This window comes from Colletotrichum karsti (assembly GCF_011947395.1).
Source record: "Colletotrichum karsti strain CkLH20 chromosome Unknown Scaffold38, whole genome shotgun sequence".
NCBI lineage: Eukaryota > Fungi > Ascomycota > Sordariomycetes > Glomerellales > Glomerellaceae > Colletotrichum > Colletotrichum karsti.
The window spans coordinates 453,596-480,758 of NW_024065938.1; the positions used below are offsets into that span (position 1 = coordinate 453,596).

Sequence of the window (27,163 nt, forward strand, 5' to 3'; positions counted from 1 at the left end):
TAAAAACATAACGCTGTGGAGGAAGGGGACCGTGTGTCGCCATCGGAATATCGAGAGGTCCATGCGGGCCTCCCCTTGACGAAGCGAATGATGCCATAAAGCCTCCTCCGGTACAGATGACCACGAGGATTACTAGATTTCTATGGTCTCTTCCTATCCTTGATAACGAGATAAGATTTTAATCAATAAGGCCATCGCTTAGGGCCATCGAGAAGAATGGGGGGCTTCAGACCTTCCTCCTCTCAATTCAGTCCGAGTCGACAATGACCCCTTCCATCACGTACAGAAGGCTGACATATTGTCACCGGAAGGTTAGAAGGTCGTCGCCGAGATCTGTCATGAACTCGAGCCCGTCTACCTCCAGGAAAAGAGTGCATAGGGGTGAGGTAAAGCTGACGGTCATGGCCGCTGATGGGAGCTTACGGTTGGCATGTAGTACGTCCGGGCCGAAGTCCTCGAGCGGAAGTCCTACTGCAATATTGAGGTTATTCCCCCAGATTAGGAACTACATGTACAACAACGCCTATGGCATCACCATCTCAAGGAAGGGGAGGTCGCTCTTGTCGTAGCGCGGCGACCACCCAGTTCCTCCACCAACGCTTCAACGAGGCTATCCTCCCTCTTCATGTGAGGATGAATTGGGTGAACCACTCTCCTCGATCGATCACCGATTCGGCTCCCTCAATGGTAACCAGCAGCATATTTGAAGCTCTATTGAGCAGGCATAACAGAAACTCTTTCACTACTTCAGCCGTCTCGACGAGTCTCCGCTGTTCGCCGCCCTGATCATCCTCCAGCCCTCAATTTATTATTCCTACCTTGAGGATGTGCGGAACGCCGAGCACCAGGTTTAGTGGCGCCTCAGCGCGAAGGTGGGGATGGTCAAGTACTTTACCAAATGGTATTGTCATCGGCTTCCTCCAGACTTTCCTGCGCCGGCTTGGATCCTTCCTTTTGAAATTTCTATTGCAACACGCGGGGGCAGTCACTTCAGACAGTCGGTAGAAGCCTCAAATCAAACAGTCGGTAAACATCCAACGGGGTCAACTGCCTGCTCAGTCAGACGAGGTAGATCTCTTCCTTCATCAGCCCTCGGAGCCTACCCCTGACCTTGTGAAGCGGTGGATGGAGGATCGACAGACGGGTTTTCGGCTAAGTTAGTTCGCCCTCGACCTTTTTGCGATACCTGCCATGGCGGCAGACTGTGAGAGAGCCGTCTTCTCCGCCAGGTTGACCCTGACCTCATGAAGGTTACATTCGAAGCCGGGTATGATAAAGAAGATGCAGCCAATGAAGAGTTGGCTGAAGGGAAGGATTCTGCGTTGTGGGGAAAGGGGATATAGGCCTGTTAAATCGTGAAGTCGTTTCAAAAAGCCTCATATTTTCCCTAGTCAGATAACTTCATCACGCAAGGCTGAACGTACTTGATTGACTAAAAGATGGTTAATAGGCAAGTATGCCAGCATCGTGGAAGAGCCATGTCAAGCAAGCATGAGTTGCTTTGAAGGCAACGCTGTAGGGGGCGTGTTTTCTTGCTGCCATGAGGCCCTCTTTAAAGATGCGGGCGAAGATCCAGCTTCTGCTGGCCGGGGCTGCGGAGGTACTATGGCTTTAGGCCGGGGGTGGGTCGGGCCTGTGGCCCTGGACGCAACGCCGGCTCAACTGGCTAGTATTCGGTTTCGCTTAGTTGTTCGTCACGTGCAACCTCTTCAGGGCTTGGATCATGCAGGCTGTTGCCTCATTTGCGATCTGCTGCTTTGGTCCCTCAAAGTTAAGAGACCACGTTGTTCACAGATTAGGCGTCCATCAGGAAGACGTCCTTTTGGGCCTTGTATTGACCAGCCTCTTCATTAAGGGTAGCCAGAATGGATCCAGTGGCTATGCCTTTGTTGGTCAGCGGGCCCCTATCCGTAGAGGAGGCTACATGGGGGGCGTCAAGCTGGCTTCCCGTAAGGGCTCCGAAGAGGAGATGTGGGCTTTTTCGGCTGTTAAAGGTTCTGGTGAGACATCACCAGTTTCACTAATGACAGATGCCAAGGACAATCAGGTCGCAGGGAAGTAGTTGAATATTAATCGTCAAAACGTGGACACCAACAATCCAGGCGTATGTAATGGGAGGGTGTAACCGCGTCTTGATACTTTCCAGCAATGGACAAGAATTACACCATTCTAGTCCCGCTGCGAGTCCTCAGACGATAGAACACATGATTGGGTGAGGAACGTCGCCAGGGAGGAAGGAGGTATGTGGATTAATAACATGCTGTGGTGAGGAATGTAAGAGAGTAGCTACGAGGAGAATCAGTGAAGATTAGGATGCCATCACTTGTGTCTTATCTCGCTGGCACTGACTGAATGGTAATGCACCCATTCTATTTAAAGTGCACAGTTTTAGATTTCCTGAGACGTTGCTTCCAATTCGGGCGTAAGCTTGATCAGCACTTGAAAGTATTACAAGCGAGTTCTAAGGGAATGACAGCACCTTTTCACATTGATTGTTGTTGATCTTTATACCCCTGTAGCTTCCGTACCCTCGCTGAGTAACAATGAGTCTAATCTAGATCAATCGAAAATTCTGCCTCGGTTCATTCTTGTATTTGTACGTATATCCTACCCAGCCACGAGATTCTCGACAAGTAAGGTGTACCACATTAATGCCCGGTCATCAAAACTGAGAACATGAAAAGACACATCTTGATTTTTACGCTGCTGGTGACATTCGGCGGAACTGCTATTGTTCAGCAGCCTGACAGTATCAATGGGCTGGCATCAACTTCGTGCTACGAGTATCTTTCGGTCTATTTCGAGCCCATGACAACCGGGTCTACCATATCATCTGCCACCGACTTGTCTGTCGGCTCAACCACTTCCGCCGTTGGGTATACTTTGACGCCTTCAACCCTTCGCTCCCTTCCGACATCACTTTCGGCGTCCACGACGGCTTCTGAGGCAACTACAATCTCGGATTCTACTTTCCCTTCGGGTTCTGCTTCCCCTTTGGAATCTGCTACACCTTCAGAGCTCAGTACCTCTATGTCGTTAGGTTTAACTCATACGCTGAGGTCATCCCTCACGACAGGATCGGTCTCGACGCCCACTCCCAGCGCCATAGTGGATCGGCAGATCATATTCTTTATATTCCCTGGTGGAGTCACCAAGCGGGACTTACGGAAGAGAAACTATGGAGGATTCTACAACCATGACGCAGCTGCTGACCGCCAGGCCTGCGATGCTGCCACTATCTTTGTCCTGTCTGTAAACCAGCTCCTTGGCGCAGGGAATCCTGTCTACTACACACCTGGCGACAACTACAAAGTCCTTCGCCCTACCGATTCACCTTCCGTAAACGCTATCACTACCACGTTTGAGATTGCTGGAGGCATACTTCAATTTTTGAACTCTTCCTTACCGGGTGGACGAGCCAGCTTCTGTCAAGACCCTCCAGGGCAAGTCTACATTACTTTCACATCTGCGCCAGTGGACTGTGAGGACGTCCAAATCCTTGTCTATGGAGGTAAGATGTACTTATCCCCGTAATCGTCTGCTTGCCATGTGTTGACGTGTAGTACTTTTGAACAGCCGAGCAATGCGTGAACGGACAAATCGTTGGTGCTACTGTACCTACATTGCCAGTCACGCAAAAAAGCCAATCCTCGTTCAGCCCTAGTTCTCCGTCCAGTCAGACCAGCAATCCTGGCAGCGTACAGACATCACAGTCACCTGAAGCACCAAACTCGACACCTGCGACCGATCTTGCCAGCCTGAGTTCCACAAGCTCTGCCACAACTTCGACTACAGCCACAATTGAGACCAGCAACGCTGGCAGCGTACCGACATCACTGTCGCCTGAAGCACTAAGCACAACAACTACAGCCGATTTTGCCAACCCGAGCTCCACAAGCTCTGCCTCAACCCCGACTATAGCCACAACTGAGACCAGAAATACTACCAGCGGCGTACAGACATCATCGTCACCTGAAGCACCAAACTCGACGCCTACGACCTATTTGGACAACCTAAGCTCCACAAGCTCAGCCTTAGCTCTAACTACAGCTGCAACTGAAACCACAGCTGAGTTTACAGCAACCTCTATACCTATGTCTATAGATGAGGCCACAACATCAGGTAGAACCACAGCCGAAAGTACTACTGAGTCTACATCTACGACCGAGGCTATAACTGAGGCCATAAATACAAATACAACTACAAGTGAAACTACAACTGGGTCTATATCTACAACTGAGGCCACAACTGAGGCCACAACTGAGGTTCCAACTCCAATCACAACCACAACCGAATCTATAAGCGAGGCCATAAGTACAAGCATAACTACAACTCAAATTACAACTGAGTCCACAACTGAGTCCACAACCGAGTCCATAACTGAGTCCACCGCAGTTGAAGCGACAACTCCAACTATATCCTCAACTGAAACCACGATTGAGTCCACAACTAAGTCCACCACAGCTGAGGCCACAACTCCAACTATATCCACAACTGGAACCACGACAGAGTCTACAGCAACCACCACGAGTAGCTCCGCAGCGCCCAGCTGCACGGCCCCTCAACCATCATTCGCCGACTGCACAACGCTGCCTGACCCATATAAGCGAGACTATTTTTACGATATCGACTGCGGTAAACGCAGCATTCCGAGTGTGGAGCAGTCGTTCTATTTTGATGATTTTGTCGCGTCTTTAGATGCCTGTGTTGCCAACTGCGATAATGATGGCAGATGTATTTATTGGAATTTCTTCAATGATGGGAGATGCCAGACATTTGGAGGCGACCGTAGTGGGCTGGTAGATGATTGTAACGCTTACGTCACGGGTGTATATGTCCCTTAGTCTCTATTTGTAGCACTGCTAGTATGAGCGGGCTGGACGTTACTCCCGAATTCTGTCTAACGTGATTGATAAGCGAGCGGTGTACCTATCGCGATTATTGCCTCTTCAAATGTTCATCACCTGTCCATTCTCCTCATATCATAATATCAGTAGGCGTAAGTAATTGTAGCCATTCAGGCTACCGAAAACACTCTAAATCTTAGTTCCCGAGCGACCCTGTACGGTTCTGCTTCGTCGACTGAAGGGAACACCATCACGATGCAGTATCATCAAATTCCGAACTCACAGAATTCAACGCTGCTTAACGAGCAGTTGTCTAATCGAGGGTCAGAATACGAGTATTGCTTTTATTCTTGTCAGGCTGCCCCAGAACGTTCGTTACCATATTTGTTTCATCTCAAGCAACCTGACTTGTAATTGACCAGAGGCATCAGCCAGGCTATCAGGGGATCATACAAGGAGATCGTACACTCATTATATAGAAATGGGGTTTCTTTCGATAGCAGTTTATTCGTTATACTCATCAAAAGATACACGATAACCCTTGCCTTTCTATTCCCTCCTCAGTAGTTATGAGCCCAGTAGACCTAGTGCGGCTTCTGTGGACTCTGAATACATGTATCTCCATAACTACCCAACAGCAGTATTGATCTCAGCCCATTCTCGACCTTCCTTGCTGAGTGAGGCCAGTGTCGTCTTTTCCAAAAACTTTGCATCCCAAAACACTCCCCATTGCTCCAATGTCCAATCAGCAATGCCGCGATCTATTTCCAACCCAGCTTGACCGTCTTGGTGGTGCTGGTGTAATCTTTGGTACATGCCCATGTATATCGCCCTCTTTTCCGCGTCCTGAAAGTCATCTTCTGACACGGACAGCGAAGGATCGTGCGCGACACGAGATAATCGGTCCGCAATAGCGGCCACCCATTCTGAGTCTCTTTGGTTTCCTTGCAGAGGTAACACGTCGTTAGTGATGTTTGGAAACGGTGACAGGCTCGCCCCTGCTTCAACAAACTTGCGAATGACGACCGGGTAGACGTCCCGACGAGCCACGAACGACTCGCCTGGATACTTGCCCCGAGAGCGACAATATTCCTGCAGCGGCGTCAAACCAGACGCGTTCGTTGCGTTGAAATCCGCGCCGTGCTTCAGTAGCAATTGGAGGATCGGCTGGGGATCTTTTGCCGCGTAGTATGAAGTGCAAATCGCGACGTGATGTAGTGGCGTGTTCCCGAGGAGGTCTCTGACGTTGACGTCCGGCTTGTTTTCTCCTTCCAGCAGTAGCTGTGCCATCTCGTGGTCTCGGCTGGCACATGCCTGGTGCAGCGCGTTGAGCTGTATCCCGGTGTGCGTGGTAAGCGAGGCTCCTGCTTGAATCAGCAAAGTCGCTGCTGATAAGCGAGATTCGTTGCTTCTTTCATCTGGTGGTTCGCAGAAGGAACTGTGCTGATAGAATGCTTCCAGCGGCCCGTAATAAGGCTCGCGGCGATCCAACAGAGAAAAGTACAGTGCGTTTGCTCCCTCGCACAGTGCCTCAAGCATCCAAACTCGGCCCATAGACGATGAATCGAATATATACCGCTTGAAATATAACCTCGTTTGAAGATATGCGTCGCATTTCATTCGGTACGAAGGCCATTTCTCAAGGGAAGTTTCCCGAAGGCTGATGTCAGCACCTTGTCGAAGTAGAAGCTCCATGGCTTCCAGATGATGATAGTATGAAGCCCAGTGAAGGGAAGTCATTTCGGATGGGATGTGGAAACGGCACATGGTATACGAACCCTCCGACCGCTCCAGCACGGCTGTCTCGTCCGTTGCGTTGACATCGGCGCCATACATCAGGGATTTCGCGATGGCGGACACGTTTCCATTCTTAGCAGAACGGAGCAGTGCCGAGCTAGAAGCATGTTTGATATCTTTCCGATAAAGAGTCGGTGTAATGCATGCGTACAGCCCTTTGCAAGTAGCGGCCAGGTTCGCAACGACCCTACACACTTGGAATCTGGTGAAACGGAAATCGATGTCGATGTCCTCAGCCCACTCCGGTGTCAAATATCCGTTGAGCCAATTATCATCCTGATGGGATTGAAAAAGTTCTTCCACAATGTGCAGGACAAGCTCCGGCGGCAAATCAGACAGCGAGGCGTGAGTTGTCAGCCCCTGATAGACTGTTGCGTCGGGAGAGTCTGGCCCCTGGGTGCGGGCAGGGTTGAGGCGTACGGATTCCATTATTTGGTTCACCGCGTCGACCTTGTCGGGAGTCGGTTCCGATGTTTGCTTTCCTGTCGAAGATGAAATCGTATCAGAGAGCGCCCACGTTATATTGGACTCGAGCTGTGCATGACTATTGGGACATAATCACGCAGTGCGGGGGAAGACTGAATAAATAAGGCAATTTGGGGTTGTGGGCACAACTTGGGAGTCTACCTCTACGGCGGGAACTCAAATCGAGCAGTGGAGATATGTTGAATACCCTGGTGGCTGTGTCTGATGTTGGTTGGTGACTGCGGCTTGCGCGAAGTTTATGAGTGAAAGCGGTCGTAGATGGGAATTGGCCCAAGTGCGGAATGTCTTGGGAATATAATTTTCATTAAATTTTATATCTGAGAAGGACTTTTTACTGTTTTACTGTTTTGATTTTTTGATTTTCAATTTTTTTTTTTTCCTTTTTGAAATTTTACTCTATTATCCCTACCAAAAACGCCAACAATGAAAACAGAATCAAATCAAGTAAGAAACAACATTCCCAGCCCATTGATACCATACCATTACGTCCCGTTGTCCTCCATCTTCCTCACATCTTCAGTTCTGCAATGTGAACAAGAAATCTAAACATTGTTGACAGGTGTATGCAATTGGGGTATTGAACGCCCCAGTTTTCGCGTTCAGAAGTGTTTTTACTTTTTCCCCTCTTGGCCGCCACGCTTAGGACGAGGTCGACCTCGATGGGAACCCCTGCCTGCACCGCTGGAATGAGCACCCCGGCCCTGTGAGCTTTGTTCCTGCCCAGGATTGAGATTGGCAAGGGCGGCAAAGGGGTTGCTCGAAAGAACGGACGGAGCGGCGGGTTGGGCGGCTGGACGAGCACCAGGTGTAGTAGCGGCAACGGTGGTGGCAGCAACAGCCATTGAACTGCGTCCGAGGTTTCTTAAACCTGCCTCATCCCTCTTGGGCTTGGCAGAGTTCTGCAGCTGCTGTGACGCCTGGCGCTTTTGGCCGGCTTGGGGAGCCTTCGGGCGAGGGGGTGGCGGCATAGAACTACTGATGGATGGACGGTTGGTCGTCTCCAGAACCGGGAAAGGCTGCGCGCGAAGAGGCCGAGGTTTCTTCGCGAGCCCAGGCGAAGGATCGGACTGTTCTCCGCCGACCCCGGGACTCGAGCCAAGTGACTGCTTTCCCGGCGTACTGGGCGACCGCGAATTGCGGAACAGGTCGCTTCCTGGCTTATTGTTCCAAGCACCTTTAAGGCGAGACGACAATGGAGTAACAACACTCGGTGATACTCCACCAGGTCTAACCGCCGAGGAAGGTGCTGAAGAGCCTGATGGTGTGTCGAGGAAGCCCGAGGTGGATGCGGGGCGAAGCGGCGTTCCCCAAGCCGACGACTTGCCTGCTCCCAGGCTCATCTCTGGCCCCGGTGCTAGCTGATTTGTCGCGGCTGTTTTTCCAAACCAGTCGAGCGTCTTGCTCTTGTAAGAGTCCGGCCGTTTGGGCAGCTGGTCCCCGATCGTGACGGTAACAGAGTGCGTCTCATGTTGGCTATTGTCGGCACCCACAGCGCCCTGCGATCCCGCTCTTTCTGCTTGTTGGGCGGACGCTTGAGTGCCCACTGGTCCGCCCGATGGCTGCGATGTGGTATTTGACTGGAATAGGGACCTCTCTTTATCCCGACGAGCAGTAATGCTCTGGAGCCGAGCGATACTTTGGCTGCCTTTTGCACTGACAGTGCTTCGCGTTGGGGCGCTTCGGGTCCCTCCACTGTGACCTGAGCGATCCGTTCTATCCCCGTGTACTTGTAAAATCTTCACCATTTCCCAGAAGAATTCCAAGATATGTTGCATAATGGCTTCGAAATCCTTTTTTGGGATCCATGGTGGCAGCGTGGTCGCCCACCAGTCGCTGTGGTGACCCGAGCACAGGAACTTGACACCAGTAACTTCTTCGACGCGCCTCAGAACTTGAAAACACACTGGACAACATCGTTTGTTCACTGCCAGGGGAACTGAAAGTTTCTTGAACTTATCTGTGGTTGACTTGGGCGGCAAATCCAATGCATTGGCTGCTTCGCCCTCCTCTTTTTGGCGGTCGACCATCTCGTTTCGCTTTCGCGCAAGCAGATGGAGTGAAAACATGTTGGTCTCGGCATGGTGAGCTCCGCCGAAAGTATTTTTTTGATTTTCCCCGCTGGCCGTCGAGAAGCTCCGCCAAGCGTTTGAGGTCTTGGTCTGTCCATTCGGCGCCCTCTAGTTTGTACTGCCTCAAGACGTCAAGAGTGGGCATCATTCTCTCATCCTTCATGTCGGGTGTCACAATCACTGGCTGTATCTCCGCGGTCATGAAACGCTCCGCTTGCGTTTTCTCCGCTTCGAGTAGAGAATCGACAGACTCTTGATGTCGATTCAAGCAGCCCAGGGACTCCGACGCCGCTACGTGCCAGATTTTCTTGTCAAGTGCCTTGTAGCTTGGGTCGTCGTCCTTTGGGTTGTCGTCTTCGGTGGGGGGTGGGAGTGAGCTTCGAACACTCGACATATCGAAGCTGCTGCCTTGATTGCTGGCAGAGCCTGCAGAATGTCGTGCCGCATGCTGCATCAGGGACACGCTGCCGGTGCCAGATTCGCTCAGAGATGCCTCGCGCCGTCTTGTCCACCTTAAGTCGTTCGGTCTCTCATCCTTCCATGCCTCACCAGGCTGATGAGTGGACTCCGGTTCGAAGATGTCATAAAGCCATTTGTAATGGCTCTCCAGCAGCCCACCAAAGTTGGTACGGAGGTATGATAGACACAGAAATGACTGCATCAGAGCGCGAGTTTGGTCCATCAAACTGAAAGTCAACTTTGGCCGCTCGCCCTCTGAGCTGCTTGCGGCTGAGGTGAAAGCGTCAACTCTCGCCTTAGATACGTTGCCATCGTAGCGTTGGATTGCCTTGAGTATGCTGGACAGTAGACTGTGGAACTCGAGTCTTCCGTTTTTGCTGTAGAATATGACATCCTTCTTGTCGTGGGAGTTCAGACAACTGGAGTTCCAATCTCTGGACATGTTGGATGAGTCAATTTCAACCCCATCCTTGATCCAGATTGCGATCTGGCCATAGATGGCCTCAAGAGCATCCGCCTGACGCTTGGTCTGGTTTTTGCGGCAGTTGTCTGGAAGGCTGGCGTTCGGAGAATCGGGTCCGCCCTTGCAGAATGGGCGGTTGGAAAGAGACTCCTTTGCTTGATGGGACTCGATGAAGCCGTGTCTCTGCATTTCTTTGGCCTCCAATTGATGAAGTGAGCTGGTAAGTATTGTGCCGAAGTTTCGTCTCACTAGCATCTCTTGAACGCGCTCGGAAATCTTGAGGCCCTGGTTGACGTAACTGTACTCGGTGAATATGTCTGCCCAGCCTTGGAAATCGAGGTTGAAAGTGCCGGGGGTATTTCCGTCAAGTCTTGCTGCGTAGAAGGTTCGGAGTATTTCCAGAAGATTCTGCAAGTTCTCAAAGCGGCTCGAAATGGCGTCTCTCGACTTGTCCATCGACTGCTTAAAGAACATATGACCGGCTCCCAGGGTTGCCAAGTCGTTCAACAAATCCTTGGAAGGCGGGACCTTGTCAAGGTGTGCAGAGACACGGGGACCGTCGTTGCCGGGTCTTCCGTATTGGTCTACATACTTCATGGATTTCTTGTCGGAGTTGATTGATGCGAATATCAACCATGGTTCAGTATGGTCTTCGCTGTCTCCCTTCTCCTTCTTCGAAACATTCGCCGAAGGGGACAAGGCAACGACGCCAGGCGAAAGCGTCGAAAGACACTCAAGGAGTTCGAACTGCCGTCGTGTCGATCTGTTGGGCGCGGCCGCCTCGCGATCGACGAGCTCGAACTTCTTGCCGTCCGGCGCAATCAGAGGAAGGAGCGATGCCAAAAGAAAGGTGATTTTTCTGAAGGCGAGCATATCTTGGCGACTCGGGACCGCGGAACTCTTGGCGATATCCATGACCTCTTGAGCCTGGGTCTGGTCGTGGCTCATGTCGTGGCTCTCGTCATGGCTCTCGTCGTGGGTCTCGTCGTGGGTCTCGTCGTGGCTCTTGTCGTGGCTCTTGTCGTGGCTCTATCCGTGGCTCTGTCCGTGGCTCTGTCCGTGGCTCTGTTCGTGACTTGGCTTGCCGTCGTCCATCCTTGTCATTGTCAGTTTATTCCAAACGATGTTCGAATTTCAAGGTGGGACTTACTTCAATGCGTGATTCGCGAGATACTCGACGTACGAATCGCGCGCGGAAGATGGCGAAAGTTGTGTTGTGTTGTTTGAAGTAGTACCACCAGTGTGTGGGTTGCAATGTGAGGTCGGTGTCTACCTCAGAGGTGAATTGGGTGTGGGTCACTACAACAGTCCTGACACTGGAACTCCTGGGGAGGCAACTGCTTAATAGGTGGATGGAAAACACAGCGCTTCATGCCGTGTAGAGCAAGATGGAAGCGGAAGAAGGCCAGCAACACTGATCCAGAGAAAGGTTCCAGGGGCTTCCGCCGCTGTCGAAGAAGCTACCTTGTTCTTGCTCTAAGGAGTTACTCCACGGTGATGCCTTCTTCGATGCGGCGGAAAACAATGCAACACCACTCCCAGATACATGTCACAAAGGGTAGTTCCATGGGATCATCAATCTTTTCTCAAAGAGGAGAAGAAGACATTTGGCGTCCAATCACATCATCACATGAGCTGCATGACACCAGAAAAGAAGCATCAAAAGGCATGTAAGGAAGTATAAACAAACAAAGATCTTGCGGCTGTTAGGGATGGGGCGAGGTGCAGATCTCTTAGTGTAACCCATGTATCCATTTTCGAGACGGGAAGAAGCATGAAGCTGACGGAAGATGTACACAACTCAGGTACCTGACCTTACATCATTGTAGAGCGGCCACTTGAGGCAATGCTTCCTCTAGTACGGTGTGTTGCCGTGAACATTCAATAAGGAGAGAAAAGAAAAGAAACTGACAGAGAGGGAAGGAGGGAGAAAGTGGTGAGAAAGTGAAGGAAAAAGAGTCATTTGCTTAGACTGGAAAAATGAAAAGGCTGAACTAAATCAAACCATTTCAATTTGGCCGTTTGCTGGCCGCCCAGGTATGCAAGCTTTTCCACACCAATGAGCTCACACCACAGAAGTTGCACTTCAAACGGAATGGGTTGGTCGGCAGACTGAGTTTGTGAGGAAAGAAAGCTACTAAAGCTGGCCGGCCAGGCATGCCACGCGAGTATCAGTTATTGAGGGCCGGCCTTTCTGGACTACCTACCTAGTACAAACTCCAGGTCTTCGTCCCTGTTGGTGTCATGAAGTAGGAGGAAGCATCGTCAACGGCACCCTCGGTTCAACAGCATTTCTGCTCAATCACCGGTTCCTCAATAGATGATTACACCCGTGGACGTTTACACAGCTCTGGAGCTGCATGGAAGGGGGGGGCTTGAAGTTTCTGGTCAACCGCATGTATGTTCTGGCGTCGGTTGTCATGGCCCCGGTCACTAGATCCCTCTTGTCAGTGATGCAGAAACTGTTGGCAAACGACTGCCACTCCATCGGGTTCAAGAGAAGACGCTAGGGATAACGGGCATGGACTAATCGGGTAGATGCAGATGGAGCATTCTGAACTTCGATTCTGAATACGAATATCTGATGGTCATGGATGAATTGAACTATCAAAACATTGTTTGTCTACCAAAGCCAAATTGGTTCTGCCAATGAGATTTCCAATCATTTGTTGTCCATGCCGCAATGTTCTCATCCAGTTCCTCGAATTCAGACTCGTCTCCTCGTAGCTCCTTCAGCAATTTGCAAACACCGAGATGCACCGATGTCGCCTCTGCCATGTCCATGTCTCTGTCGGAAATCGCCGGCAAGATGCAATCTCCAGAGTCTTGGCGCTCTGTGACCGCAGAAATTGACCCTGTTTTATCGTATCTCCTTGCCCCCCAACGCAAACGCGGCCCTTGTTCTAAGCGCGTGGCAAAATCGGAAGATAAAAAAGCACCCGCTTCGACGAGGGCAATGGCCGGGGCGAAATGCACCCGCCTTATTTTCTCAAAGCTCAAGTTCAACGGCGGAATCCGGAAACACAGTTGCAGAGGCGTGAGACCAGCCGAGTTCACCGCGTTGATGTCGGCGCCGTGACGGAGGAGCAGCTGGATGACCGGCTCCGGGTGCATATCGTGTTCGGGAGCGCACATGGCGAGGTAATGAAGCGGCGTGTTTCCAAGTCTGTCTCGAACCATTGCGTTGTCTTGCTGTCCTTCAAGTTGAAGGAGGAGTGACGCCGCATCGTAGTCCCAATTCCCACACGCTTGGTGCAATGCATGTAGACCAAGGCCGGCATGGGTAACGAGAGATACGCCGGCCTCTGCCAGGCACTTCACCGTGTCGATGCGGGATCCCTGTCGCCGCGCAAGCCTAGCCTCGTCGTAATCCTCTTTGTCACTGTCCAGGGTTTCGTGGTACTCCTCCATGAGAGCGAAGTACAGCGCATTCGCTCCACTTCTGATGGAAGAATCGAGTACTTCTGTGCGAAAAGAGCGGTCTTCCAGCAAGTGCATCTGGAAGATTGACATTACTCGAAAGTAAATCTGGCATCTGCGTCCGGTGATCCATTCGAAGGGCTTCGCTCGGGAATGTATGTTGGCGCCTGCGTGAAGCAATAGGCCCAAAATGTCGACATGGTGATGATATGCAGCCCAGTGCAGTGAAGTCATGTCTGTGCAGATCCACCGACGGCTGGCCGACTGGTCGGGGCCATAGTCACCATAGGTGAACTCCGGTTCCGTGTGATCTCTGATTTGGACATCGGCTCCTTGGCCCAAGGACCGCAACACTGCGGAAGTACTGCCATTCTTAGCAGAGAGCAGTAACGCTGAGCAATAGCTTTCCTTGACGTCTTCTCGGTAGAGCTTGGGCATGGTTTGTGCGTAAAGATGCTTGCAGGTAGCGGCCAAGTTGGCGACGTCCTTCCAGACATCAAAACGGTGAAATGTCGGGTAATCAGTCGTGGTCTCTTCGCCGTCGTATCCCCCATATCGATCGTCTCCCAGCAAAAGCTCGATCACTTCCAGAATCAATTCGTGTGGAAGATCAAGCAAGCAAGTACGGCTCTTTGACCTTCCGTTGATCTGGGAAGGCGTTGGGTGGCGAGGCGAGGTGCTCAGTCGAAGTTGGCTGATCTCCTTCTTGAGTGCGTCAAGCGCAGCGGGCCACTCAGAGCATCGCGAACCGCTAGTCGCGAAATTATTCCGATCTTTTGAGCGAGAGTCGGCACTGCCCATGTTGAGGTCGTTCTCGTAGCTGAATGACGGTCGATAATCGAGTTGATTGACGCGGAATGGGAAGTGGCGCGCCGTCGAAATAGAATATGTTGGCGGCCGCGGCGACAGGCTAAGGTAAGGTGATATGAAGAGCGCGAAAAAGTCGATTTGGAGTTAGCAACTGGGATAATAATTTGCAAGGCGTCTGGTTCAGCGTACGAAACAAAGGCGCTGGAAATTCTAGCCGAGTGCGGCAATGCACAGACCAACTTCAAATATCAGGTGAATTATTTTTTCTGTCGGTCTCGAAAAGTAAAAGGCTATCAGAGAAGGCAGCTGCGGGGTTTTTATTCTTCATTCCACCACCTGGAAGTCTACCTAAGGTACCACGACAGTGTAAGGTACCGTAGTTATCTGATCCACCCTTATGGTCGCAACGGGGCCGAAGCACCGCACCTCCGCCGGCGCCGACGGCTCCACAATCACGGCATCCCCTTCAGGAAATGGCGTCAAATTGTCGGTACATCTAGTTGACGCCGGATATTATCGACTGTTCCTCGTTCGAATATCGAATGAATGATTGGCCCGGGCTTAACTATATTTTGACAGCTGATCGAAAATGAGGACGCGTGCAAATAACACATGGTACCTAGTTCACCTAATGCTGAGCCACGTTAGCAGAATCAACATGAGATGCGAGTCTCCAACCAAGGCTGTGACTGCGAAGCAGTGGCCAGTTGCGGTGCTGGTTATGTTGACTGTCGTTGAAAATCATCGAGGACATCCCACCTTTTCATGTTCGAACAAGCGCATGCCGGTACCTCCTGCCGTCGCTCAAAGTAGTCAGACGCCGAGGTGGGTCGGGCCGGAGTGGGTCTTCGGAGTTTTCCCCGTTTGGAACCGACTGTCAATGCTCCGAGCCGCGGCGCTGCCACCTTCACAGGGTCTATCGAGTTGATAATTCGAAAACACAACGAAATTTCTGGCATGTCTGAAACAATCAAACGCGACTTTCGCACTACAGTTCCAAAATGAAGTTCGAGATCATTGGTCTGGTAAGCCAAGTATCACCGAGTCATTCCACAAAATTGGACGGCGATTTAATTCGGATTTGGTCTAGGTTTTGGTCCTCGGGCTTCTTTACAGGATCACTGTCTGGTGGTCACATCCCCTGAGAAAGTTCCCAGGTCCATTCTCTGCGTCTTTCAGCAATGCAAGTTTCCCCATTTCTTGCTGCCTCGGCGATTTGCAAGCTCATCTGTTTGCGTGGATGTAGGCACTCTATTCATGGAACTTCATGAGGGGTCGTCAACCCTATCGTCAACTTGAGCTTCATGAAAAATACGGTGAGCCGAATTGCCTGCGTGTTACGCTTGTAAACCTGTGGCCTGACGTTCTTGTTCGTGAAAAGGCCCCGTCGTCCGCGTAGCACCCAACGAGCTGAGCTTCAACACCGCATCATCATGGCGCGACATCTACGGCGTGCGCAAGGGCATCGAGCCATTCGTCAAGAGCGAGTTTTACGACGGCGGGAACTTCGCCTCGGAGGCGCTTTCCATCGTTAGTGAGCGCGACCCCAAGAAGCACGCCGAGATGCGCAGGTACTTGGGCAGCGCCTTCTCCGATCGCTCTCTCAAATCACAAGAGCCGCTCATCACCGCATGTGTCGACCGGCTTGTCGAGAAGCTCGGAGAGGCAGGAACGGCTCCCCAAGGTACGAACATCGTCATGTGGTTCAACCTGGCCACCTTCGACATCATCGGCAGTCTTGCTTTTGGCAAAGACTTTGGCGGCGTCGAGCTGGGAAAAGAGCACTTTTGGGTCTCGATCGTGACCAAGAGCTTGCGGCTTGGTGCGCTTGCCGACTGCTTCCGCAGGTTCCCTGCGTTCTCTGTCGTTGTTCAGAAGGTGTTTTCGCGCCTCATTGATCAGTTGATGGCGGACAGCCGGAAGCATCAGAAGTACACAATGGATTTGGTCCAAAGGTTAGCCTTTCACTCTTAGTAAACATGAACACATTTAATATTGAGAGCTAATCTACCTTCAGCCGTTTGGCAACTCACTCCGATCGCGAGGACTTTCTCACTAAGATGATCGAGGCAAGAGAGGAGGACGACATTTCGGATGCGCAAATTGCGGCGCATTCTTCCGATTTCGTGTAAGTTGCCCACGATTTCAGGCTTCGAGCAACATTGCGAAGCTAAATCGTTTTTCAGCATCGCCGGGAGCGAGACAACGGCTACTACTCTCTCCTGCATGACGTATTACCTGCTCAAGAATCCAGCCATTCTGGCACGTTTACAGCATGAAGTACGGTCAACCTTTGACAAGTACGAGGACATCAACGCGGCCACCGCGGTTCCAGTGAAGTATCTCAAAGCCGTGGCTCAGGAGGCCATGCGTGTCTACCCTCCACTTCCCTTTGCGCTACCCCGAGTGGTTCCGCAAGGTGGCTGTGAAGTCGATGGACACTTTTTGCCTGGCGGAGTATGTATTTCCCCCTTTCCCTACCGAGAAATGTGCTCACGCAGCTTGCTACCAGACAATTGTGTCCACCAGTCCCTTCGCGGCTAGCATGTCTACAGCGAACTTCGACGAGCCGTGGGAGTTCAGGCCAGAGCGGTGGCTTGGCGACAACCCTACCGACAACCTGGAAGCTAGTCAGCCGTTTTCATATGGGACACGGTCGTGTATGGGACGAAGGTAAGATCTTCATGATTCTTCAGAGAAGCTCTAACTAAAAGATTCGATGTGCAGCCTCGGCTGGATGGAGCTCCAGACGATCATGGCAAAATTGGTCTTCCGTTATGATTTCGAGGCCGTGGATCAGGATCTTGATTGGCACCGGGATTCGCGGATGCACACTTTGTGGGAGAAGCCGCCGCTGATGGTGCGATTCAAGCAACGTGGAAACTAGTGGATAACGAAGCAATAGTACCTCATCTCAACTTGGAACACAATAGTAAATAGACTCCATCATTTTTAATACACCTCAAGTCGTTTCGACAGTATCTACCGCATTGCTGCCGTTAATTGCTAGTAATTCTGCTGCAATTCATTCCTAAGTTATGGCTGTGCCTAGAATCAATTTCCTTCTCTTCTACCAGCCCTTGAAATGCCGGTTTTCACTTGGCTATAATTACAGGTGTCCTGAGTCTTTCACCTCTAATGATTCTCATTACTGCGAAACGATGGCAGAGCCTTATCATCACAACGCTCTCTCCTTGAAGTGTACCATAAGTGCAGGTTTCCACCACATGACGTGAAGTTGGCTTTCCCTCTCCCAGTCCAAACTCTTGTTCACCAGCTCCAGGTCAAACTTCCACAGCATCTTAGCCAGTATCAAGTTAATCTCCATGTACGCGAAGCTGTCCCGCCAAGTCAGCTTTTGTATAGCAAGTCGTTAGGGTCTCATTTCTGACGAATCCTCAAAACTCACTTTTGTCCCAGACAACCTCGCGGGCCCATGGAAAACGGCTGGCTCGCCTCTCTGACGTCAGTCGACTCTAGGTCCAGCCAACGCTCCGGCTTGAATTTCGTCGGCTCGGAGAAGTATTGTTCGCTGTGTGTGAGTGTCCAAGCATGCGTGAAGACCTCGGCCTGTACGCATCATGTTAATTAACGTGCCTGGTTACAACCGTGACACTTAACTCGGGGGTCAGGAGGACTTACACCAGCTGGCACGTAGATATCTCCCACCTTCATTCCGGTTGAAAGCCGAGGGAATCCTTGAGAGCCTGGGGCATACACTCGGAGTCCCTCGTTGATTACAGCTTGCAGGTATGGGAGTTGACGAGCGGCTGTAGCAATTATCTCGTCGTAGGAAGAGAATCTCGTTCGTATCTCTTGCTGAAGTCTTGATAAGAAGACGGGGTTCCTCAGCAAGTAGTATGTTGCTGCGGCGAGGAAGGTCGCAGTTGTCTCTCCTCCAGCGATGCTGCGATTTTGATGTAAGTCGTCTGCAAGTCCTTTGCAAATTTGCCAGTTCCGGAAATCGTCGATACTTACGTCAAAGTCGAGACGTGAGCCGTCATTTCTTCTTTACTGATACTTCCCTGCTCGTAGTTCTTAACTACTGTGGATAAGAAGTCGTTTCTATCCGTCTTTAGAGACAGACGCCTGCTCTCTTTAGCTTAAGATGCTCGCTCTAAAATTCCACAAGACTTACTCTTCGACCTTTCTGCGGCTATACTGAGAGTTTTGATTCTGCACAGCAAGCGTCGACGGGAACAACAACCTAGCCAACCTCGCCACCAACGGAAGCCGGCGCAAATTATCAACCAGCGTAATGAAATACAGATGGCTCACAATAATCTCCGACCAACTATGCGGCCTCCCTACACAACGCACTCGTCAACATTCTTCCACACAGTCTCACAGAGTCATTAAACCTACCATCTCGCACACTATGAAACGACTCCCCAAAAGCCATCTCCCCCAACGAGTCAAACGCAACCATCTCAAACCACTTGGTCATATTCAGCCCCCCCTCCCGAGCCCCATCAGCCCCAAGACGCTGGACAAACAGATCAACCGCCTGGCTGATGATGTCTTCCTGATCCAACAAGTTCTTGGAAGAGAACGCGGCCGAGAGCATCTTGCGCATCTGCGCGTGCCTGTGCGGGTCGCGCTCGCTCCCGATGCAGAGGGACGCGAAGCCCGCGCCGTAGATGTCGTAGAACTCGCTCTTGACGGGGGTCGAGGCGCCGGCGGTGCGGTGGCCGTAGATGGCTTTCCAGGACTCGACTGTGGCGAAGGAGAGCTCGTTTGGGGAGACTCTGACGACGGGGCCTGTGTGGGTTTAGTGAGAGGTCGTTGAGGGGAGGAGGAGGGGAGGGAGGTGTACCGTGTTTGCGATGCTGGTTTTGGATGGCGAGGTGGTAGCGACCTGTTTGGGAATGATAGATGCGCCATAGCTGCTTTCCGATGAGTAACACTATTAGAATGATGATGAAGTGTGCTATACCAAGCTAGATCTCGCGAGAAAGGGTCCTGGGAAGTGGGCGAGTTTGTGGAAGTATGCGTTGTAGACACCCGTGGTCGAAGCGTAGACGAAGATCTGACGATTTCGGTCAATGATCAAGAGCAAGACAGGAGACTCGAAGGTTCATACTTACTATCAAAAGTAAAAATGACACAACTTGCGACGCATGTATGTGTTCACCAGCCGCTTGAGATAGCGACAGGTAGTGCCTCAATAAGACGACCTGGTCGAACATTGTCTCTAGAGCGTAGATCCCTGGAAATCTTCAGCTCCACGCAACTTGGACCGATTTTGGAAATCAGTTGTACGAGTGACAAGAAGCTGAAAATATAGGGTTATGTCCAAGGTCTATCAGATGTTCCAGACGAGGTGTAGAAGACCGGCCCGTCTGCCATCTCATACCCCGCGCTAACCCATCATGGAAATACTCCGAGCCAGCGGTGTCGATCAGGTCCGACCAGGAATCCCAGTACAGATCACGGCATCCATCGGCAAAATGAACAGGATACCCCGAGTTATAATTAGCAGTAGAGCAGCAAGATGACTCCTTTGTCTATATCCGTGTCGTCGTGGGCTTTAGAAATAATACACGTAGGCCTAACAGAGGCGTAGCCAACATCGCAGACGTTATCTTAGTAATCGAGAGACTCGTGAAGCAATTCGAATCGAAATTATCACTCAATAGAAATATAGAAGAATTGACGGCGCACGACGGATTATATAGAAGGCCAAGATCACAAGAGCATACATAGACATCCTCTTAATCGATGCGACCTACTAGTCGGCCTCGTCCGACAAATGGAAGCCAAACTCCCCAAAGAACTAGTATTTGTTGACCCAATTAACCCGAGGTTAGTTCATTGGAAATCTGCAAAATTTGACGACACAGACCTTACCCAGCTCGCCATCAAACTTGGTCAAACCAGCATACCCCTTAGACAACGCCCTACCACGTTCACGCGATGAAGTTCATGCCCCTCCGCCCACGGCCCTCGAATCCAAAGACTGCTCCAAAACGACTCCCACGTTCGCAGAGTAAGGCGGTTCACCCTCAAGCTCCTGTCAAAGTAGTAGGGCTCCCCAGGGAACTCTGGCCGCCAAAGATCGTACCAGAGTGCAAAAACGGCCCTATCGTTGTCCACTAGTAACCAGGCGCTCACTTCGAGGAAGAATGGATCCGGTACTGGTACGTTCGGCTTATTGAGAAGAGAGCGTATCGTATATCTGAGCTTCGCTCGGCCATACCCGGGCTGGTCCCGTGGGTGCGGGTGAAAACGGCCGCGTTCGAGGCCATAGGGAATGACCGCTCCTCTTTCCACAAACGTAGCCACCATTGGGTACCGCTGCAAACGACATTCGAAGCTCATGTCGTATGGATTCGGTAGACAAAGGCGTAGGGGAGTGTAGCCCGCAGAGTTCACCGCGTTGATGTCGGCACCGTGGCTGAGCAGAAGTTGCACGATTCGTTCAACCTTTTCCCGTCTGTCGGGTGCACCCAGCAGGATCTGACTCTCGATGTACATCGCGACGTGGTGCAGCGCCGTGTTTCCGAGCTTGTCTCTCACGTCGGGATCGGTCTTTCCGCCAACGGGCTCGAGACTCAGAATGTACGCGGCCATTTCGTGGTCCAGAGTACTGCTCGCCTGGTGGAGGGCGTGCAGCCGGAGAGACGTCTTCGTTATGAGCGAGACGCCTGCCTCGACGAGCCGCTTCGCGACGCAGAGAGAGGCGTTTTTGGTCCTTCGATATCGCTTTTCGCCACGAGGAGCCCGTATACATCTGCCTCCGTAGATTGTGGGCTGCTCGAGCACGTAGTAGAGGGTGTTGGTGCCGTTCTCTACCAGACACTTGACTTGCGCCTTGACGAAGGGATTCATCGTGGTCCAGAAACGATTAAGGCTGTTTTGTTGCGCAAACATTCTTCTCTCGAGCACGCACCACATCGGGTTGTATGTGTCCGAAGGGACCCACGGTCCCGTTCGGATGTTCGGATTGGCGCCCCGGTCGAGGAGCAACTCCACGGCGTCTGCGTGATGATAGAATGATGCCCATTGCAGGGCCGTCATGCGTGTACCGTATGCCTCTTTGTAGACGGGGCAGATTTCCCGACAGTCGTGAACCATGGGGGTGATGTCCCTGACATCTACTGCGGAGCCCGCAAGATCTAAAGAGTTACGGATCCCGGGAAGAGAGCCTCTCTTGGCGGAAAGGATCAAGGCCGAGGAGCGGTTGTACCTTTTATCCAGTTGATAGAGCCGTGGGTTGATGATATCATGCAGCCGCTTGCAAGTTGCGGCCAGGTGAGCGGTGGTCTTCCACACGTCTTGTCGATGCCGACATATGCAGCAGGGGTCTTCATCTCTTCGGCGCTCATTGCGATTGTTGTGAAATGATATTTCGAACAAGATATCGACAATATCTAGGACAAGTTCTGGTGGTAGGTCGACTATCGTGACGGATTTGCGTCGAGACATCTTGAAATCTCTGCGAAACTGGAAAAGTCGTCGGCGAAGAGGGATCGCAGTAGGCATGATCGGTCACTTTGGTTCACGAGACGTGCTTGCTAGCAATTCCAATTGAAAGGTGCGTTTAGTTACATTTTCGAAGAGCTTGAAGATGATCAAGTTTGTGGCACCAATCATTTGAAAAATTGTTCCATATTAGCGAAAAAGTTCATATCCCTTCGCTCTGCGAGGACCCTTCTGGCTACGTGAAAGTAAAGCCACATACAATATAACCCCTTTATGATTGTAAGCGTGCCATCTCAGCCGTAGTCAGTGTAGAAGTGAAGGCTTTTATTAGGACCTGCGATGTTAACAGAAGACTGGCTCATTGAGGCGGCTATCAACCAGGCCGCGGCTGAAGTAGCGCTTTCAATCATTTAGGAAAGATATTGTACTGCCTAACAAACAAGGCCATGGACAACCGACATACCGACGCTCTCAAAGTCTGTCAACGAGTCAACGCATGCATCGTCGGTGTCTTGATCAACGTCCCGCGCAGACATCCCACACAAGCCCTGGAATTCGTCCCGCCAAGTGCTCAGACGCAAGGAGTCTTCCGTCGTCACAATGCGGTATTGATCGACTGACGTCGCGATATATCAGAAACATCACACACGGCTGAGAGCATTAAGCGAAACCCAGGGACGGCTCCGAGTGGACGGAAGAAGGCGGATAAATACGCGCCGGAGATTTCGGCACCTTGGTATCGGAGCTAATGTGGTAGCCCCACCTTTCCCCGGATGGGTCTTCCGATGCCGACCGAATCAGGGCCGACGGGACGGTGTGTGCGAAGGGAGGTTGTTGGACTGCCGCCAGCGGTAATGGATATACGGTTTGGGTTGAATGAGTTGATGGAAGGAGAGCGTCCGAGGCAGTAGATCGTCCGGGGCGAGAGGGATAAATAGCGGCGTCACTTCTCTGGCTGGTTGAGAAGAATCCTCGGAATCACCAAGTTCTCTTCTCGCAGTCTTGGGTCTTCAGTCAGTACCACCATCATCTACCAGTTCAAAATCAGCAAAATGAAGAGCTTTGCAACTATTGTGTTGCTCGGTGCAGCCACCTCGGCGCTCGGCCATGCAACTTTCCAGCAATTGTGGGTTGGAAGCGAAGACCAGGAGAGCAGCTGCGCCAGACTTCCGGTAGGCCGACTCGTGGTGTATCCACATGCCACTGATTAACCGTCATCCAGCCGAGCAACAGCCCCGTCACGGACGTCTCGTCAAACAATTTGCGGTGCAATGTCGGCGGAGGCACGGGCGTCTCCGGCATCTGCGAGGTCCCAGGCGAGTGCCCACAACACCGACGCTCTCTCCACGTTCTGTCGCAGGAGGGAGGTCGCAGTGCGTCCTGCGATGGATGTTCCCGTTTGCTGACCCGCTTTCCCTGCAGCCGGCAGCAAGGTCTCGGTCGAGATGCACGAGCAGCCGGGCGAACGAGACTGCGCGAGGCCAGCCATCGGCGGCAACCATTACGGTCCTGTGATGGTGTACCTTAGCAAGGTCTCTGACGCGACGACGGCTGATGGATCGTCGGACTTCTTCAAGATCGGCGAGTACGGGTACACGGCGGCGGACGCGACGTGGGGCACGGATGTTCTCAACGAGAACTGCGGTAAGTTCGAGGTGACGATCCCGGCGGCTCTGGCGGCCGGTGATTACCTGCTCAGGGCCGAGGCCATCGCCCTGCACTCGGCGTCGCAGCCGGGCGGAGCGCAGTTTTACATGACTTGCTACGTAAGTTGCCTTCCTCATCCATATCATCGGCCGTATACCGGTCGTGAAGCAAGACGTTTCGTTGGCTGATGCTGTGGGTGTTGTTTAGCAAATCCGGGTCTCTGGTGGAGGAAGCGCGACGCCGGCCGGCGTTAAGTTCCCTGGTGCGTACAGCGCGTCGGACCCTGGCATCCAGATTGACATTTGGGGCAACGGCTTCAGCGAGTACACCATCCCGGGACCTGCCGTGGCGTCTATCTAGAAGGCGAGCTAGAACTCGGATGATGCGACGATAGGCGTCATGTCTGTTGAGGTGGCATCCGGGACCCGGTCCCGGGCATGGTGTCGTGCGGTCTGGAAGCTGAGGTTCAGATGGTGACGGAGCACAGAGCGTGCAGGCTTTGGCGACAGAGATTGGCTCGCGTAGTGAGGGGAGCTTCTGTTGTATCCCTTGTTTTGACTTCCTTGTTTCCCTGGTCGCAAGACGTAGGCATAGTACGATGATAACAAGAAATAAGCGCATGCATATCGGGGAATATCCTGCATATAAGTACCGCGGTCTCGAATCTTGCGAGGCGTGAAAGATACGATGGATCAGACCGGTTCCGCGCCATCGCAATGCTGTGGATAGCGGCAGGTCACGCCACGAGCGTTGTTATCTCGGCGGGCCGACAGGGAAGCATCAGGTACGGGCGGACACCACCGTGGCAGACAGGGATGGTCGGTGAGGGTGTTGAGAGGTTCGCTCAAAACTCGGAGAGAAAACGAAACGGGCTGGCCGCTGGGTGGATGGTGGGCTTGAAAGTGCTGGCCGTAAAATTTGCGAAGTTTGGACGAATGCCGAGATGAGGCTCCCACCGCCTGTTTGTTTGTAGGTCGTGAAAGTGGGTTCTGACTCGGGAGGCTCTGGCAACTCGTAAGATGGTTTCGATGGGGTGATGATGATGTTATCTTGGGATCTGTTGGCCTGGTCGGACGAAACCGGTAGACGCGGTCAATGCCGGGCAGCGATGCTGGGAACGCGCCTGTTCGTGCGAGAAGCTCTGATGCTGAATTAGTCGGTGGTCCTGATGGAAATGAAAATGATGAAGAATTTGTCGACAGCGATGATGTTGTTAAGGGAATCTTGTGATGGTTGCTAGTGTGGTCGGAGGGTGTGCTGCTGCTCCGGGTCGCAGAAGCGAAAAACAAGAGGTGCAGCGCTGCAGATCGCCGGCTATCACGGGTGCTTCTCGCTAGCCACCTAAGCGAAACGCTAGTCCTGATCAAGCTGCTTACCTCATCTGTGGCCTTCCACCTGTGGTTTTTTTGTTCCAGTCATCTATCATTGAGCTGAATTCATTTCCATTTACCAAGGAGAAGTCAATCACAGTCAGAAACTGTCAATAATCATGAATATATTCCGGAAAGCTTCCGCAGTGCCATCATCAATGCCGTCAGCACCTGCTGTAAGCTGAACCAAACTGCCGGACTCTCACTGGCAGGAGACGCCGACACCGGGCGGGCGGTAACAGCCCGGATATTGCGCTGGAAATAGCAAGCCGCAGAGACTCCGTAGCGGCCCGGTGTGTCCACTCACCAGGGCGTGCAGGCGCCTCCCCTGTCGCGTTCCTAGAATGATCCAACTTCCACTTTCTGCCCGACATGTCACCGCATCCACCGACCACGCCGTTTCCCATCTTTCCCGCGACCATCAACCTTGCTTCTTGCAATCGTTCGCCGGCAAAGCACGAGCTTTGCATCAGCCCAGTCGCGCCACTGGAAATCCAAACAGCAGACACATCATCGCATCCACGAGCAGGATCTTCACCCTCCCGAGCCTGCGCCCTGTAAGGGTCCTGTCCATTGGCCATCTGGCATTCGGCATCTCCATCTTATCGCCTATTGTTCCCACGCAACATCTCGTATCCCTGCATCTCTACTCTTCTGGATGTTGGCTCGAGGCTTCGACGGATGATTCGCATCATATAAATATGACCGTCGTCGGCATGTCTCCGGGACTCTATTCCGGTCCCTCCTGAAAGACAAGAGCCATTGTTCTATACAACATCTTTACCTACTTCACCTCTTTGCAAATAAACACCATGTCTGGGCTCATTACCCCGATAGACTCGTTACCAAACGAGGTAAGCCTGCCTTGCCAAAGAAACCCCCATCTCTGACATGACTGCTTGCTAACGGATCTTCAGATCCTGATCGCGATCCTGTCCACCTTCGAGTCTCGCGAGCTGCTCCCCGTTACCCTCGTCGACCGCCGCTTCAATGCTACCGCTACTACCATCCTGCAACACCGCTTGCTCTACACGGCCAAGATGGAAGGACATGAGGTAGTGCTGGAGAGCTATCACCCAAGCGCCAAGTTGACCACACCGTCCATGTCTTGTCGATTCATGGGAGTCGACTTCTTGAACCGCACTTGGACCGGTGACGAGGACTTGGACTTGCGTGATCTTCGCCAGCTCTACTCTCATTTCCGACCTGTTGTGTCCGAGGAGACTCGACGCATGCGGAGGATGTATACCCGCCGCGTGCCCGGCGCACCAGCGCCACCAGAAGATACCGGTGACGACGAGCCAGTCATCCAAGAGATCTGCTTGGACGAGGGCGAGCTGTTTTCCCAGCTCTGCACAACAACAAGTCTGATCAAGACTGGCCCGAGACCGGGCATCTTCGCAAGTCACAGCAACATTGAAGACGGCGTCGTGCGTGTCTGGCGGCATTGGCTAGAGCGAGTCGCGGCCAAGTGTGCGATTGCACCGGCCGGGGAGCAGCAGCGAGACGAGAGCACCATCTTGTGGGCAGATGCCCGCAAGAACGTGGGACTTCGATTTCGGGTAACACAAATCGCGCAGGAGCAGGCGCCCGTCCTCCACTCGAGAGACGAGGATCCGCCAGTGACCTATTCTCTTCGATACGAAGGTTAGAATCCCACCTCAACCCATCACATGCCGCAGAGCAAGCAGCTGACAATGACATCAGAGTTACTGGTTCGCACAAGCCAAGTGTTGCTGGCCATGGAGAAGTCAGCAGTGCAGGAGATTGTCGACTCAGGTAATGCCATCGTCATTGCGTCTTATTGAGGGAGTTCCCTCCGTCCGGCCGATGCCGGCCCGGACTTATACATTACACCACCGATCACTGCTACCAACAACCTTCGCTGTCGAAACACTGAAGCAAACCTTCGATCTGCCAGTAGAATGTTGCTGGAGTAGGGTCAGGACGATCTTCATTAGGCCAACCCTGATCGTGACCCATCACCCCCGTTGGGCTGGGCCGATTCCCACAGTCTGACCACTGAGTAGCGGCCACCCATGTGACGAAGAACCGACTCAGCCTCAATATCATACGCAAACACATTTCAGAAACTGTCTAGATCATTATACTCACAATCATCCCACTTTTATAGGCTTTGTCATGCAGCTCAATACCAAGAGCGCACACGCGGTCGAGACTGTCTTAATGGCGCCTGCCATGCAACATTTCTTCCCACATGCCGTCGCTGTCATGTGATGGCAGACTCGGGCGAAGTCACCGACCTTATACCACGACAATGGACCCCGGCGGACCAAGAGATCGAACAAAGAACCTTGGTCTTGTACGAAATAGACATCATGGACGGGGCCGCCGACGAGCGAAACGTAT

At 52.2% G+C, this 27,163-nt stretch overlaps 5 protein-coding genes across 5 annotated transcripts; 3 read left to right on the forward strand and 2 right to left on the reverse strand.

Moving 5' to 3' along the window:
* Window positions 1-5,474: 5,474 nt before the first annotated feature.
* On the reverse strand, window positions 5,475-14,342 carry CkaCkLH20_10228 (uncharacterized protein; the record flags this gene model as incomplete). The annotated part of the gene is made up of 5 exons (XM_038892942.1): window positions 5,475-6,211; window positions 6,626-6,741; window positions 6,796-7,188; window positions 9,319-11,150; window positions 13,071-14,342. The coding sequence occupies 5 exons, from the start codon at window positions 14,340-14,342 to the stop codon at window positions 5,475-5,477; spliced, it is 4,350 nt and encodes a 1,449-aa protein (XP_038741862.1).
* Window positions 14,343-15,761: 1,419 nt separating this feature from the next.
* On the forward strand, window positions 15,762-17,238 carry CkaCkLH20_10229 (uncharacterized protein; the record flags this gene model as incomplete). Its single annotated transcript, XM_038892943.1, has 5 exons — window positions 15,762-16,306; window positions 16,369-16,479; window positions 16,538-16,808; window positions 16,864-17,024; window positions 17,079-17,238. 5 exons carry the CDS (start codon window positions 15,762-15,764, stop codon window positions 17,236-17,238), a joined length of 1,248 nt encoding a protein of 415 aa, XP_038741863.1.
* Window positions 17,239-17,529: 291 nt separating this feature from the next.
* Window positions 17,530-21,679, reverse strand: CkaCkLH20_10230 (benzoate 4-monooxygenase cytochrome P450; the record flags this gene model as incomplete). Its single annotated transcript, XM_038892944.1, has 7 exons — window positions 17,530-17,689; window positions 17,761-17,921; window positions 17,994-18,258; window positions 18,330-18,396; window positions 18,717-19,112; window positions 20,582-21,469; window positions 21,541-21,679. The coding sequence occupies 7 exons, from the start codon at window positions 21,677-21,679 to the stop codon at window positions 17,530-17,532; spliced, it is 2,076 nt and encodes a 691-aa protein (XP_038741864.1).
* Window positions 21,680-22,828: 1,149 nt separating this feature from the next.
* Window positions 22,829-23,783, forward strand: CkaCkLH20_10231 (glycoside hydrolase family 61 protein; the record flags this gene model as incomplete). The annotated part of the gene is made up of 4 exons (XM_038892945.1): window positions 22,829-22,948; window positions 22,999-23,149; window positions 23,199-23,542; window positions 23,631-23,783. 4 exons carry the CDS (start codon window positions 22,829-22,831, stop codon window positions 23,781-23,783), a joined length of 768 nt encoding a protein of 255 aa, XP_038741865.1.
* Window positions 23,784-25,605: 1,822 nt separating this feature from the next.
* Window positions 25,606-26,601, forward strand: CkaCkLH20_10232 (F-box domain-containing protein; the record flags this gene model as incomplete). The annotated part of the gene is made up of 3 exons (XM_038892946.1): window positions 25,606-25,647; window positions 25,711-26,440; window positions 26,501-26,601. The coding sequence occupies 3 exons, from the start codon at window positions 25,606-25,608 to the stop codon at window positions 26,599-26,601; spliced, it is 873 nt and encodes a 290-aa protein (XP_038741866.1).
* Window positions 26,602-27,163: the final 562 nt, after the last annotated feature.